This window comes from Pelodiscus sinensis, chromosome 30, assembly GCF_049634645.1.
Source record: "Pelodiscus sinensis isolate JC-2024 chromosome 30, ASM4963464v1, whole genome shotgun sequence".
In the NCBI taxonomy this organism is placed as follows: domain Eukaryota; kingdom Metazoa; phylum Chordata; order Testudines; family Trionychidae; genus Pelodiscus; species Pelodiscus sinensis.
The window spans coordinates 13441834-13456815 of NC_134740.1; the positions used below are offsets into that span (position 1 = coordinate 13441834).

General features: G+C 51.8%; 2 protein-coding genes across 2 annotated transcripts; both read left to right on the forward strand.

Annotated features, from left to right (window-relative positions):
• On the forward strand, nt 1-969 carry LOC102452105 (olfactory receptor 10A4-like). The gene has a single exon (XM_006114030.2). The coding sequence runs from the start codon at nt 1-3 to the stop codon at nt 967-969; it is 969 nt and encodes a 322-aa protein (XP_006114092.2).
• Nucleotides 970-8789: 7820 nt separating this feature from the next.
• Nucleotides 8790-9773, forward strand: LOC102450208 (olfactory receptor 10A4-like). The gene has a single exon (XM_006112312.2). It carries the CDS (start codon nt 8790-8792, stop codon nt 9771-9773), a length of 984 nt encoding a protein of 327 aa, XP_006112374.2.
• Nucleotides 9774-14982: the final 5209 nt, after the last annotated feature.

The following is a 14982-nucleotide window of genomic DNA, read 5'->3' on the forward strand; positions in this document are numbered from 1 at the left end:
ATGGCCGATTCCGAGAGCGACCCCGGCAAGAACCAGACCATCTCCGATGGGTTCATCCTGGTTGGGTTTTCCTACCTTGGCGAGCTGCAAATCCTTCTGTTTCTGGTGCTTCTGGTGGTCTACCTGGTCACCCTGATGGGGAACCTGCTTATTATCCTCCTGGTAAAGCTGAACCCCTCCCTCCACACCCCCATGTATTTCTTCCTGGTCAACCTGTCCTTCCTGGAAATCTGCTTCACTACAAGTATGGTTCCTCAGCTACTGGTTCACCTTCTGGTGGAGGAAAAGTCCATCCCTATCGCGGGCTGTGCAGCCCAGATGTACATCAACACCATCATGGGCCTCACAGAATGCTGCCTCCTCGCGGCCATGGCCTACGACCGCTACGTGGCCATCTGCCACCCCTTGCACTACACCACCATCATGAGTGGCCGGGTGTGTGTTCAGCTCGCCGGTGCTTCATGGCTCATCGGCGTCTCGGTGGAAGTAGCTCAGATTACATGGATCTTCAGCCTGCCCTTCTGTGGCTCCCAGCGCATCCACCACTTCTTCTGCGACATCCCACCCGTGCTGAAGATGGCCTGTGCCGACACATCCAAAAACGAGGTCATGGTCTTGACTGTGTCAGTTGTCTTCATCATGGGCCCTTTCTTGTTGATACTCCTGTCCTACATCCGCATTCTCTCCACCATCCTCAGGCTGCCATCGGCAGAGGGGAGGCGTAAAGCCTTCTCCACCTGCTCCTCCCACCTCATGGTGGTAACTTTGTTCTATGGAACGGCTCTCATCGCCTACCTGGGGGTGAAATCTAACTCCAATCTGGAAAGTGATCAAATGATTTCCCTCATGTACACAGTGGTGACCCCAATGTTGAACCCCATAATCTACACGCTGAGGAACAAAGAGGTGAAGGGCGCTTTGAGAAGAACGGTAGGAAAGAGCATCTTTGCTCACAACCAGAGACATTAGAGAATGAAAATTACAGCTAGGAAGACGAGGCGGAATAAGAGGCTTTACCAAGTGTTTTGTTGACTTTCTCCTGATGCGTCTCATTTTTTTAATTGAAAATTTACTTTTGAAAGACGCTCATATCTTCAAAATCTGGAGAGTGGCTTCTGCTACCAAAAAAGAGAAACCTTCTGTTATCCAAAAACCCGCACATTGTCACGATCTAGTTCTTGTCAAACTTTTGCAGTCAGGGTCCTTTGGCCAGATTCAAAGCTCTTCAAAAAAATCAGACGAGAATAGTTATTCAAAGCAGTGTCCTGATTTTATATCTTTTGTTGACCTTCGTCCTGGGTCTTTCACATGCTTTTCAGCATATTGGGCTACCCCCATTCCACAGGCTCACTTATCAGCTGTTGTATGAGCTAAATCCTCCCATTTATAATTAATTTTTACCATGTGGTTGATAATCACACGCTCCCAAGTCATCCCAGGTCTACTCCTCTTCCTTGTTCGTTTCTCAGGCTTCTAACTGAGAGCCGTAATCGGGAGTCAGTTATGTTCCTTTCGTAACACATAGAATCCTAGAATCCCAGGACTGGCAGAGACCTCAGGCATCATCGAGTCCAACCCACTGCCCAAAACAGGACCAACCCCGACTCAATCATCCCAACCGGGGCTTGGTCAAGCCGGGACTTAAACACCTCTAGGGATGGCGATTCCACCACCTCTCTAGGGAACCCAGCCCAGTGCTTCCCCACCCGCCTCGGGAAATCGTTTTTCCTAATGTCCAACCTTGATCTCCACCACTGCAACTTGAGACCATTGCTCATCGTTCTGCCACCCGTCACTACTGAGAACAGTCTTTCTCCATCCTCTTTGGAACCCCCCTTCAGGGAGTTGTAGGCTGCTCTCAAATCCCCCCTCACTCTTCTCTTCGGCAGACTAAAAAAGCCCAAATCCCTCAGCCTCTCATCGTAGGTCATGTGCTCCAGCCTCCTAATCATTTTGGTTGCTCTTCACCAGACCCTCTCCAATGCGCCCACATCCTTTCTGTAGTGGGTGGCCCAAAACTGGACACAAGACTCCAGATGTCGTCCCTAGGCATTGATGTCTTCTCTTAACAATTATTTGAGCTAGAGGCCTCAGGGTAGCCATTTCCCTGACCTCATCATTCGTTTCGCTTTCCTCATAGCCGACTCCTCATAATCGCTTCAGCACTTGCAATGAAACTCATGTAACTTCTGAACATCTGTGTTCTTCAGTTGCCTGGGTTGACTGCCAGAGAGCGCCGTGTCCACAAGGACGGCTGAGTAGACACTCCGTTTCGTATGTAAGGACACAGCAGTAAGTTTCCAAACTTTACTAAGTTAACCGGAGGTTGAGTTCACTTTGCCGATCCTTATTCTTATGTCTTCCGAGCATGTACCATCTTGGCTCATTGCGCTTCCGAGATATTTGAATCGGTTTATTCTTTCTAGCTATTCATAAGAACATAGGAACATAAGAGCGGCCATACTAGGTCAGATCAAAGGGCCATCTAGCCGAGGATTTTGTCTTCCAACAGTGACCCAGATGCCCCAGAGGGAGGGAACAGAACAGGAATCATCAAGTGATCCATCCCCGTGTTGCCCATTTGCAGCCTCTCAGAAACAGAAGCTAGAGACACCATCCCTACCCATCCTGACTCATAAGTGTTGATGGACCCAATCTCCATGAACTTTTCTAGGTCTGTTTTTGAATCCTATTAAAGTCCTGGTCTTCACAACATCCTATGGCAAGGAGTTCCACAGGTTGACTGTGCGCTGAGTGAAGAAAAACTTCCCTTTGTTTGTTTTAAACGTGCTACCTATGAATTTCGTTTGGTGACTCCCTCGTTCTGATCTTCAACAGTGTTTTGATGTTTAAGTCCATATCGCCAGTTACCGTGGTTTTCCATTTGTTTACACTGAATTGCAGTCTTGCCTTGTCTATCATTTTTTTAACTTCAAAATAGGGAAGAGAAGAAAAAGTTCCAGAAAATGGACACTTGGTTTCATCATCCAGCTTCTGGAAATGGGAGACGTCAGTAACTGCTCAAACTAGAGAGGAGTGGCTTTGCTTTCTGCCATGGGACAAGCCTGTAGCTACGATTGTGTTACACGGGATGAAAGGAAACGTGGACACTGTTCTTCACAAGGAACGCTCTGGTTTTAGGTGAGGTCGCTCATGCACAGACGCGATTTGCGCCTTAAGATAGGATATTGAAAACAGGAATGAATTTCAAGAAATCCTCAGTATTAGTTTCAAAAAGCATTCGATGGTGTAGCTAGGAATACAACGTGGCAAAATTGGTGGGCCGTATGGAATGCCGATGAACCTGATCAATGTAATGACGGTATTTTACACTAGCTCCGATGTTGTATTAAAAGAGACAGAGGATTAAGTAAGTCACTTGAAACTAAGGCAGGGATCTGGCGTTGTGGCCTCCTGCCTCCGTTCTTCGTCTTGCTCGTTGTTGAGTATGGCCTCAAGCGACGTAAGAATCATCAATATGGCTGAAGGGGAATCATGCGTTGAGCTATGAATCATACCTTGCTCAGAGAACGATTTTCTCCTCTAATGTTTGTGGTCAATTTGCATACGTGGCTACGGCCCAATAAGGTGGGGAGGGGGGAGGATGAAAAATGGGTCAAGTATTTCCAATTTTAAGGAGAGGCTTTTTAGCACCCAAAGATGGTTGAAATGTTGCACAATTAAAAAGTAACTTGATCTAGTACAATTATTTATTGTTTGTCCCCTCAAGACCAACACCCAACCCTTCGTGGTCTAGAACACAAATTAATAACATCGGTTGGCAGCATGTCCAGAAGGGACCATCCCATCATCTAAGCTGCCCTCGATTGTATCTCTGGCCACCAACACAAACCAGCACCCATGTCTTAACATAAGAACATCAGAACGGCCAGGCTGGGTCAGACCAAAGGCCCATCCAGCCCAGGGTCCTGTCAGACCACAGTGGCCAATGCCAGGTGCCCAGAAGGAGGGAACACAACAGGGAACCATCCAATGACTCCTCCCCTGTCACCCACTTCCAGAGAAACAGAGGCCAGAGACACCATCCCCACCCATCCTGGCTAATAGCCATCGATGGACCTAATCTCCATGACTCTATCTAGCTCTTTTTTGAACCCTGTTAAAGTCCTAGCCTTCACCACATCCCCTGGCAAGGAGTTCCACAGGTTGACCATATGCTGAGTAAAAAAAAAATTTCCTTTTGTTTGTTTTAGAACCGCTGCCTATTCATTTCATTTGGTGACCCCTAGTTTTTATATTGCGGGAATACGTAAATAACTTTTCCTTATCCACTTTCTCCACACCACTCATGATGTTATAGACCTCGATCCTATCCCCCCTTAGTCTCCTCTTTCGTCCAAGCCTTTTTAATCCCTCTTCATACGGGACCCGTTCCAAACCCCTCGTTATTTTTGTTTCCCTTTTCTGAACCTTTTCCAATGCCAAGAGATCTTTTTGGAGATGAGGCGCCCACATCCGTACGCAGTATCCAAGATGTGGGTGTCCCATGGTTGTTTCAAGGACCACGTTTGTGGAAAACATCTCTTACGGCATGTGAGAGAGTCTGACGATACTCGCCCTGACTTTGGCATGAGAATCCACCACCCGCCAGGCTGTTGCCAGATAGATTGAGCGCCTTCCTGGAGAGTAACCCAGTACCAGGGAATGGGCCCCTCACGGTGCGTGCGTATATTTCTCTGCTTCCCCCTCCTCTTGGGAACAGCCCAATGGATTTGATCATGACTACGGTAGCGGACTTGAATTTCCAGCTCTTCGAAAGCATAGAACGGCCACTAGGCACCACGCCCCCCCACTCCCTCCGATGGGTCACTATGAGTCAGCACCGATCCCAAGGGAGGAGCGCCCCCTACTGACCGACCATGCCCACCTGGGCCCTGGGCTAAGTGGTGGTTCCAGGGGGAGCAGGCCCACAGCCGAACATCTCCTCGCCCCCCCCCCCCCCGCTCCTTGCAGTACAGGCAGCAAGGGGTCAGCTTGGGGTCAGAGAGAACAGCACTCCCTCCCCCACAGTCAGCATGGGCCCCCAGAGAAGAACGAGTCACATGCCCTGTGCACTGATGTGCAGCGCCCCCTGCTGCTGAGCTGGGGCATTGAGATCTCCCGGCCTGAGACCGTCCAACAGAGCCCTCCTGGCCCAGCGCCCCCTAGCGCCAGGCCGGGGCATTAGGATCCCCCTGACTGAGACCATCCCACAGAGCCCTCCCGGCCCAGCCCCTCAGCGCCCCCTAGTGCCAAGCTGGGGCGTTGGGATCCACCCACCTGAGACCGTCCCACAGAGCCCTCCTGGCCCAGCCCCTCAGCGCCCCCTAGTGCCAGGCTGGGGCGTTGGGATCCACCCATCTGAGACCATCCCACAGAGCCCTCCCGGCCCAGCCCCTCAGCGCCCCCTAGTGCCAGTCAAGAGAAAAACAGACCCAGTGGGTAGTGCAGTTGGGTCTGGGAGCGAGGAGTCCTGGGGTCTGTGCCCAGTGGGGTGTAATAGTTAGAGCAGGTGGGGCTGGGAGTCAGAGCTCCTGGCGTCTCAGCCTGGCTTTGGGACAAGTGTGGGGCCCAGAGTCTGAGCCTCAGGGACCTGGGCCATGAGCCTGGGGTTTGTCTCTGCCCCTGCCCCCGTGTGTTGTGTGGGACAGAGCATCCCTCCCGCGAGACATGACAAGTGTCTCAGTGTCTCTCATGGGCCATAAATCCCAGGGTGACTGTGGTCTAGCAGAGCGTGGGACGTTAATGATGATGATGATACAGCGTCCTGTTTCGATCGACTGCCAGGCGGGGCTGTGCTTCCTTCCAGGGATGCGACGTGACGTTTCCTCCAGGGACTGGGTCCCACAAGCCAGGGAGGGAAATAAAAACCCCTCTTCTCTTCCGCACGCCCAGCCCCCGCGGCTGGAGCCACCTGTGGGTACGAAGGTAGGAGACCAATGAGTGAGCGACATCCCTGAACGCTCTGCCCTGAGCTCTGCCCCGGGCTGCACCATCGCCCTGTGCATCTGTGTTAGGAGTGTCCAGACGTGCAAAGGAACCGTTGTGTGGGTCTGAGCACATAGAGAGACATGAACACACACACTCAACCTATGTATCCCCACGTCCCATCCATCCATCCGTCCCCACGCCCCATCCATCTATCTATCCCCACGCCCCATTCATCTATCTATCCCCATGCCCCATCCATCCATCTATCCACCCCACGCCCCATCCATCCATCCGTCCCCACGCCCCATCCATCTATCCGTTCCCACTTCCCATCCATCTATCCGTCCCCACACCCCATCCATCTATCCACCCCACACCCCATCCATCTATCCGTCCCCACGCCCCATCCATCTATCCGTCCCCACGCCCATCCATCTATCCACCCCCATGCCCATCCATCTATCCACCCCACACCCCATCTATCCATCCATCCCCACGTCCCATCCATCCATCCCCGCATCCCATCCATCCATCCCCACGCCCCATCCATCCATCCATCCATCCCCACGCCCCATCCATCTATCCACCCCCACGCCCCATCGATCTATCCACCCCCACACCTCATCCATCCATCCATCCCCACGCCCCATCCATCCGTCCATCCATCCCCATGCCCCATCCATCTATCCACCCCCACGCCCATCCATCTATCCACCCCACACCCCATCCATCCATCCCCACGTCCCATCCATCCATCCATCCATCCATCCATCCATCCCCACGCCCCATCCATCTATCCGTTCCCACTTCCCATCCATCTATCCGTCCCCACGCCCCATCCATCTATCCACCTCCATGCCCCATCCATCTATCCACCCCACACCCCATCCATCTATCCACCCCCACGCCCCATCCATCTATCCATTCCCACGCCCCATCCATCTACCTATTTATCTATCTATCTCCACACCCTCCCTCTATCTATCTATCTAGTCAGACCCACCGGATGTCTATTAGTACATCAATTGATCGATCGGCCTCTGAATCTATTACTCTGAATTCATCCAACTTCTCTCTCACGGGTCAGGTTGGGAGTTTGACTCGAGGGGCGGATGCTCATTCACACCAGGTGAACGTCGGTCCCCTATTCCCACAGTGCCCCCCAGCATGACAGATGGTCCCCAAACCTGCTCACCCCAGCTCCACGATTGTTGTGTGATGGTGGATGTGCTAGTGTCGGCTTTGGCTTTTCCCTTCTTTCACTGTTACTCCCCTCTGGCCCCCAACTCTCCTCCTCATCACCCCACCATGGAATCCGCGTGGCAGGGCTGGTTCCCGAGGAGGAGCTACGTCCGGTCAGCTCGGGCTGAGGTCTCCTACCCGAACTGTCCACTTCTTGCATCTGACCACAGCGTAACTCCCCTGGTGCCTAGGAGTTACGTGAGGGTCTCTCTTAGCTTCGTTTCCCCGACCCTCTTTCCACAGATGGGTGCTCCTTTGGCTGCTCTCATCTTCTCCTGGATTGAAACGGAGTCTCCGAGTTCCTTGGCGAGCCCCGAATGTCTCCCTGTATCGCCACCGCAAAGCGTCTCTGGAGCCCTCATTCCTAACGGCGACTCAATGGCTCCATGAAGCGGAACCTCACCAATCTCCGCGTAGGTTCCCCTACATCGCTCGTCAGGGAGAGCGAGCATCCCCCCCTCTTCTCCAGGTCTTTGGGATCCCGAAATAGCACTGTGGTCTATGTGTCCCTTGGGGTGCTACAGGGCAATTGTTGATTTTCAACCTTTCTTTTGTAGGCACAGACTAACACGGCAACGCCTCCGAGACCTTCCGACATGGTGGGCTCAGGAGCATCTGTTTACTCGTGCAAGCAGATCACACATGTCTGAGCTGTAACGCCCGTCGGAGGATCTCTGTTAGCGTCACTCTTCCCGGGATGGAGGTATAAGGGAGATCGGGATTTGCCCTCCTTTGAGATATTACATTAGGTGCCTGTGGTGGTAGAGTAACATTAGATAGATAGATAGATAGATAGATAGATAGATAGATAGATAGATAGATAGATAGATAGATAGATAGATAGAAAGAAATTGTACATCTCGACTGTAAAGTTTTGAAATGCATCCACTTTTCCAAAAAAAAATTCAGAAGAGCAGACGCGGGTTTTTGGCATCCCTCATTTTACGAAAAAGAAGGGATGTTCCGAAAAAGGGTGGTTTTTTTCAACGTTTGGTCTCACATAGAATGGCCGAATTTCAGAAAAGTATTTTCTGAAAAAAGAATCGGAAAAAGATATGCAAATTGCAGTTTGCAATTTGTGTATCTTTTTCTGATAGGACTGTGTAGACTAGACATAGAGAAAGAAAGAAAGAAAGAAAGAAAGAAAGAAAGAAAGAAAGAAAGAAAGAAAGAAAGAAAGAAAGAAAGAAAGAAAGAAAGAAAGAAAGAAAGAAAGAAAGAAAGAAAGATCCTTTTGAATTTTTAAGTAGATAAAAAAGACGACATCTCCCGACACTGGGACCTGGAATGCCCCCATAGCTGGGATAAAACAATGCAGTGCCCTTAGAGTCAATGTATCCGACCCCCATCGGTTGTAGATCAGCTGTAGCTCCACTGGCGTCCAAGGGGTGTCTCTCCAGCTGACCGACCCTGGCGTAGCGGGAACGGCATCCAGACTGCGACAGCAGCTTGCCCCTGATTGCGACTGGGCCCAGCTTCATGTGTCTGCACCAAATTGCAGCAAGAGTTAGTCAGAGGCCTCCCCGCAGAAAGGAAACGAGCAGGAATTCGGGGAGCCGTATCCCGCTGTTTGGTTTTCCTGAGATTCAGCTCCAGGGTCTCTGTCGCCCCTGCAGATGGCCGATTCCGAGAGCGGCTCCGGCGAGAACCAGACCATCTCTGATGGGTTCATCCTGGTGGGATTTTCCTACCTTGGTTTGGTGCAAATCCTTCTGTTTCTGGTGCTTCTGGTCCTCTACCTGGTCACCCTGATGGGGAACCTGCTCGTTATCCTCCTGATAAAGCTGCACCCCTCCCTCCACACCCCCATGTATTTCTTCCTGGTCAACCTGTCCTTCTCGGAAATCTGCTTCACCACCAGCGTGGTCCCTCAGCTGCTGGTTCACCTCCTGGTGGAGGAAAAGACCATCTCCCTTGCGGGCTGCACCGCCCAGATGTACGTCTCTGGCATCATGGGCCTCACAGAATGCTGCCTTCTCTCAGCCATGGCCTACGACCGCTACGTGGCCATCTGCCACCCCTTGCACTACACGACCATCATGAGTGGCCGGGTGTGCGCCCAGCTCGCGGGGGCATCATGGGCCATCGGCATCTCGGTGGAAGTAGCTCTGTTCACGTGGCTCTTCAGCCTGCCCTTCTGCGGATCCCACCGCATCCACCACTTCTTCTGTGACGTCCCTCCCATGCTGAAGATGATCTGCACCGACACATCGAAGATTATGATGGTCGGATTCACTGTGTCGGTGCTGTTCATCTTGGGCCCTTTTTTGCTGATCCTCCTGTCCTATATCTGCATTCTTTCCACCATCCTCAGGCTGCCGTCGGCGGAGGGGAGGCGTAAAGCCTTCTCCACCTGCTCTGCCCACCTCTCGGTGGTGACGTTGTTCTACGGAACGGCCCTCGTCACCTACCTGGTACCCAAGTCTGGCTCCACCCCCGAGAGCGATCAAATGATTTCCCTCTTGAACACCATGGTGGCCCCCGTGTTGAACCCCGTCATATACACGCTGAGGAACAAGGAGGTGAAGGGCGCCTTGAGAAAAGCAATAGAGAAAATCATCTTTGCTCACCACCGGAGAAACCAGAGAATGGAACGTTGAATTCGACCACACCTCTCTGCCTAACGATATCGCCCATCGCTCTGTGCCACTCAGGGAGGAGTGTTATCAAATGGGTATGGCCACATAGCCATGTGAAGACTCTTGGAAGGGTCGGCCCATGTAGGCAGACCCATACAGCCGCTTTACCCCACATCCGATCATATAGGTCCGAAGTCTGCTCAGTGTGAGCAGCTACAAACAAACACCCACAACCGTGAAAACGATTCTTGACATGATCAGTGGGTCCCCCTGCCAGTGAATTCTCCAAACAGCAACTCGCTTGCTTGCCTCAGTCAACTTTGGGAGGTCTGAGTGGGTCTTCCAGTCTTGGTGCACGTGACTCTTCTTTACAGACCTTGATGCAGACGGCTCTTCTTTGGACGTAGGCACCTGGCTCCAGCCAAGGAGAAGGGATGTCTGGTCCCCAGCCAGCCTCGATTGTTTGGAGGTTGCAGCTCTGAAACCCATAACCCAGAGGTCAAGTATGCTAACCCCAATTGTGGCACTATTGTACTCAGGGCCGGATTCAGATCTTTAGAGGCACTGAGCACTGAAAAGATTATGGTTCCTCCCCAATAGGTAATTAAAAATAAAAACAATAGTATACCGTGAAATCTCATTGTTTTGATGCCCCGGCTTTGCTGGTGCCCTGAGCATGTTCTTAGTCTGTCTGTTGGGTAATCCAGCCCTGATGGTACTAGCGCCAGGTGCTCTTACTGCAGAGCAAAGGCAGCTGCGGAAGGACCCTTAGAGCGTTTTGGAACGTACACGATGGAATGTTTAAAACGATATCGGTGAGGAGGTGCGTTGACGTAGTGTGTTGCGAGATGTAGGTCAGAGCTGTAGGCATATTCAACTTCCTGAAGGGGGGTTCCAAAGAGGGTGGAGAGGGGCTGTTCTCAGTGGGGGAGAGGGCTGAACAAGGAGCAATGGTCTCAAGTTGCAGTGGGGGAGGTCGAGTTAGGATATTAGGAAAAACGATTTCCCTAGGCGGGCGGGGAAGCGCTGGGCTGGGTTCCCTAGGGAGGGCGTGGAATCTCCATCCCTAGAGGTTTTTAAGTCTCGGCTTGACCAAGCCCTGGCTGGGTTGATTGAGTCGGGATTCGTCCTGCTTTGGGCAGGGGGCTGGACTTGATGACTCCTGAGGTCTCTTCCAGCTCTAGGATTCTATATTGAGAAATAACAACAAAAACCCCTTTTCCCTGAGAAACTTAGAGACCAGAGTGGCCCTCAGCAACGTGACCTAGAGAGCAGAAATTCAGCCCCCCGAAATGTGGGCACCAGGTTGCTCACACTTGTGCAAAATGCACGGGTTAGGTAAAGTCAATGGATAAATACCGGGGGGATGTTAAGTAATTGACACTAGGAAGATGAAGAATACATATTGAAAAAGAGGGCCAAGGTTGGAAAAACGCTGGACCAAAAACCAAGGGAGGAGACTATTGGACAAGACCAGGAAATTTAGGGAAGTGAAAACCATCGTGGAAGAAGGAAGGACATGTTCCTGGAACGTGGTAGTTTGGGCCTATATACCTAACTGTGTCTTATCTGTTGTTACTTGTCAGGCGGAAATTTGTCCAGGCACTGTACATGCCACTAATTCTGTCTGTAATCGTATTGAATACAGCCAAAACCGATTAAGCCATAATCTGGGAATGTGTGACTCAGTTTCCCATTGTACATTCGCAACCATCGCTCCCACAATTTGATACAACAGGGAAAATCCTACATAAATTCCCTCCTCTCTGCTTCGTTCGGTAATTTCGCCCAGGTGTGTCTCAGGCCAGCTGGGTTTGTGTGCCACGCGAAGAGTTTTGTAACTTGCGTTCCTCCTGCCCGACATGTATAAATTCACCGTGTGTGAAGCACAAGATGGCTCCCTGGGGAGTGGAGGCCTATTGAACCTATTCCCAGCCCTGTGCTGTAGGGCACTGTTAGCAATAAACTTGACGGAGAAAAACTTGACTCTGCAATTTATAAAATAGGCGGCAGAGGGCAGCAAATGACCAAGTAACAGCAAACTGGCTGCTCGATGGTATAACAGCAGTGAGAAATTAGACTCACCTTTCTCTCGCTCTATAGATAGATAGATAGAGAGACTCTGGGGGTATGTCTACACTACCCCGCTAGTTCGAACTAGCGGGGTAATGTATGCATACCGCACTTGCTAATGAAGCCCGGGATTTGAATTTCCCGGGCTTCATTAGCATAAGCGGGGAGCCGCCATTTTTAAATCCCCGCTGCTTCGAACCCCGTGTAGCGCGGCTACACGGGGCTCGAACTAGGTAGTTCGGACTAGGGTCCTATTCCGAACTACCGTTACTCCTCGTGAAACGAGGTGTACCGGTAGTTCGGAATAGGCACCCTAGTCCGAACTACCTAGTTCGAGCCCCGTGTAGCCGTGCTACACGGGGTTCGAAGCAGCGGGGATTTAAAAATGGCGGCTCCCCGCTTATGCTAATGAAGCCCGGGAAATTCAAATCCCGGGCTTCATTAGCAAGTGCGGTATGCATACATTACCCTCCTAGTTCGAACTAGGAGGGTAGTGTAGACATACCCTGGTAGTTTAGACCAAAGCAGACTGTGAAGAACTTCAAAAAGATCTCACCAAACGGAGTGATTGGGTAACACAATGGCAAATGAAATTTAACGTGGATAAGTGTAAAGTAATGCACATCGGGAAAAATAACCCCAACTAGACGTACAGTATGACAGGGGCTAATGTGGCTACAACGAATCAGGAAAGGGATCTTGGAGTCATCGTGGACAGTTCTCTGAAGACGTCCACGCAGTGGGCAGCGGCGGTCAAAAAAGCAAACAGGATATTAGGAATCATTAAAAAGGGAAAGAGAATATCTTATCAGCCTTATACAAATCCATGGTACGCCCACATCTGGAATATTGCGTACAGATGTGGTGACCTCATCTCAAAAAAGATAAACTGGCATTAGAAAAGGTTCAGAGAAGGGCAACTAAAAGGATGAGGGGTTTGAAACCGGTCCCATATGAGGAGAGATTAAAGAGACGGGGACTTTTCAGCTTGGAGAAGAGGAGACTAAGAGGGGATAGGACAGAGGTCTATAAAATCATGACTGGTGAGGAGAAAGCGAATAAGGAAAAGTTATTTACTTCTTCCCATAATGTAAGAACTAGGGGCCACGAAGTGAAACTAATGGGCAGCAGGTTTAAAACAAATGAAAGGAAGTTCTTCTTCACACAGCGTGTAGTCAACCTGCGGAACTCCTCGCCAGAGGAGGCTGTGAAGGCTAGGACTAGAACAGAGTTTAAAAGAGAACTAGATACATTCATCAATGCCTATTACCCAGGATGGGTAGGGATGGTGTCTGTTGCCTCTGTTTGTCAGAGGGGGGAGATGGATGGCAGGAGAGAGGTCTCTTGATCATTGCCTGTACGATTCACTCCCTCTGGGCACCTGGCATTGGCCACTGTTGGAAGACAAGTTACTGGGCTGGATGGACCTTTGGTCTGACCCAGTCTGGCCGTTCTTATATATACTAACTGGAGTTACCCAGAGTTCCTTGGGGCGGGCGGTGGGGTCCTGCCAGGGCTGCCCCATGTGAGGGTGGGTGGGAGGCAGTGAGCACAAGACCTAGGGTGGTGGGTCAGCCCACCTCGCGCCCAAGAGGGGAGCCCCACCGGCCACCCTGAAGGATCCAACATCCGGTAAATCTTCCGGCACAGGACCAGGGTAAGTACCGGCCAAAGGGGGCTGAGCAGTAACACGGGAAACCTTCATCCGTCCAGGCCTGGGAAGGGCTCAGCCACACAAGCTGGGGGAGGCGGCGTCTCTTCTTGCGGGCAGGACGGAGAGAAGTCGGCGCAGGAAAGGACGCCACCTCCCCAGTGCCGGCCCCCCGGGACCCCGCCGGCCCCAGCAGCTACTCACAAGAGCAGTGGTAGCGCCTGACAGGAACTGGAGCCAAAAGGACCCAATGCTGCTCCGGGCTGTGGGGCTGGCCCTCGAGGAGAGAAATGGGCCCGGTGGGAGGGCAGACGGGGCTGGGAGGGAGGAGTCCTGGGGTCTGTGCCCAGCCCTGGCAGGGCGGTGGGATATAATGGGTCTCCCCTCGCTGGGATCAGCTGGGCCGATTGCCGGGATCCCTCTCCGTGGCCCCTTGTCTGTCCTCTGGCCAGAGCCGGCCGTGTCCTCTGAGCAGGGTTGGGGTCACCAGGGCGCCAGACACCACGGATCCAACTCTGGGCTGTTCTCTGAAACCACGAACTCCCCCCTTTGTCACATGAAACCAGTAACTTCTGGGCACTGAGCGCCCCTGCATGCACCCCCCCTTTGAACCCCCAAACTCCCCACTTCCTCGCAGGGACGAGCAAACAGAACCAGAAAGAGCCGCGCTCGGCCGGCCAGGGCAGCCCGAAACGCCGTGGAACTGACGGGCGGAGGATGGATCTTTGCCCAAATCCCGGACCTGTGGCCGGTGAACGCCCAGCTGCTCTGGGTGGTACAGGGCCGGCTGTGCTACCCCCCACTTCTCTGGAGGGTCAGCAGCCCCGCTCATGGCCCTGTTCCACCTACTCAGGACTTCTAATGAACAGACCCACACAGAGGGGGGGCTGGAGCTGTGTTGCTTTTGGGGCTGTTTATTGGCACAGAAGAGGACTTTGATTTAGCTGGTGGCTGGTGTCAGCGTCCCGGAGACCCGGCCATGAGGTTCCTTGGGAGATGTCTTCGGATCTTCAGGAGGCTTCACTTCCTCCGGGCCGGGCCCAGGCTTCTGCTAGGATGTTACATCTTGTCCAAAAGAGAGAGAAATGTTCTGGCTGCTTCTCCTGTAATGTGTCTGTTTGCAGGGTCTTTGTCTGCCTTAGAAGGTCATGGATCCCAGATGGCCTTTTGGTTGGGTATTTCTCATTCACCCCCCCACACGTTCCACGGGTCACATATATATCCATGAGCAACATAGTTTTTAGGAAAGTCCGACACCTCCAATACATTGAATTACCTGGGAAAAGGATCTCATGTCAATACGATGGATTAACATACCAAAGGCAGGATACAGACTTAACGTACGTTGTAACTAAGAGTGTGTCTACACTTGCTCCGTCTTTCGAGGGAGGGACGCAAATGAAGACATTCGAAATAGCAAATGAAGCCGGGATTTAAATATCCCGTGCTTCATTTGCATATTCGCATTATGGCGCTCTTTCGAAATAACAGACGCTGCTAAGACGC

Coding starts and splice junctions, on each gene's coding strand:
- LOC102452105 (XM_006114030.2), top strand. CDS start 1: ATGGCCGATTCCGAGAGCGACCCCGGCAAGAACCAGACCATCTCCGAT.
- LOC102450208 (XM_006112312.2), top strand. CDS start 8,790: ATGGCCGATTCCGAGAGCGGCTCCGGCGAGAACCAGACCATCTCTGAT.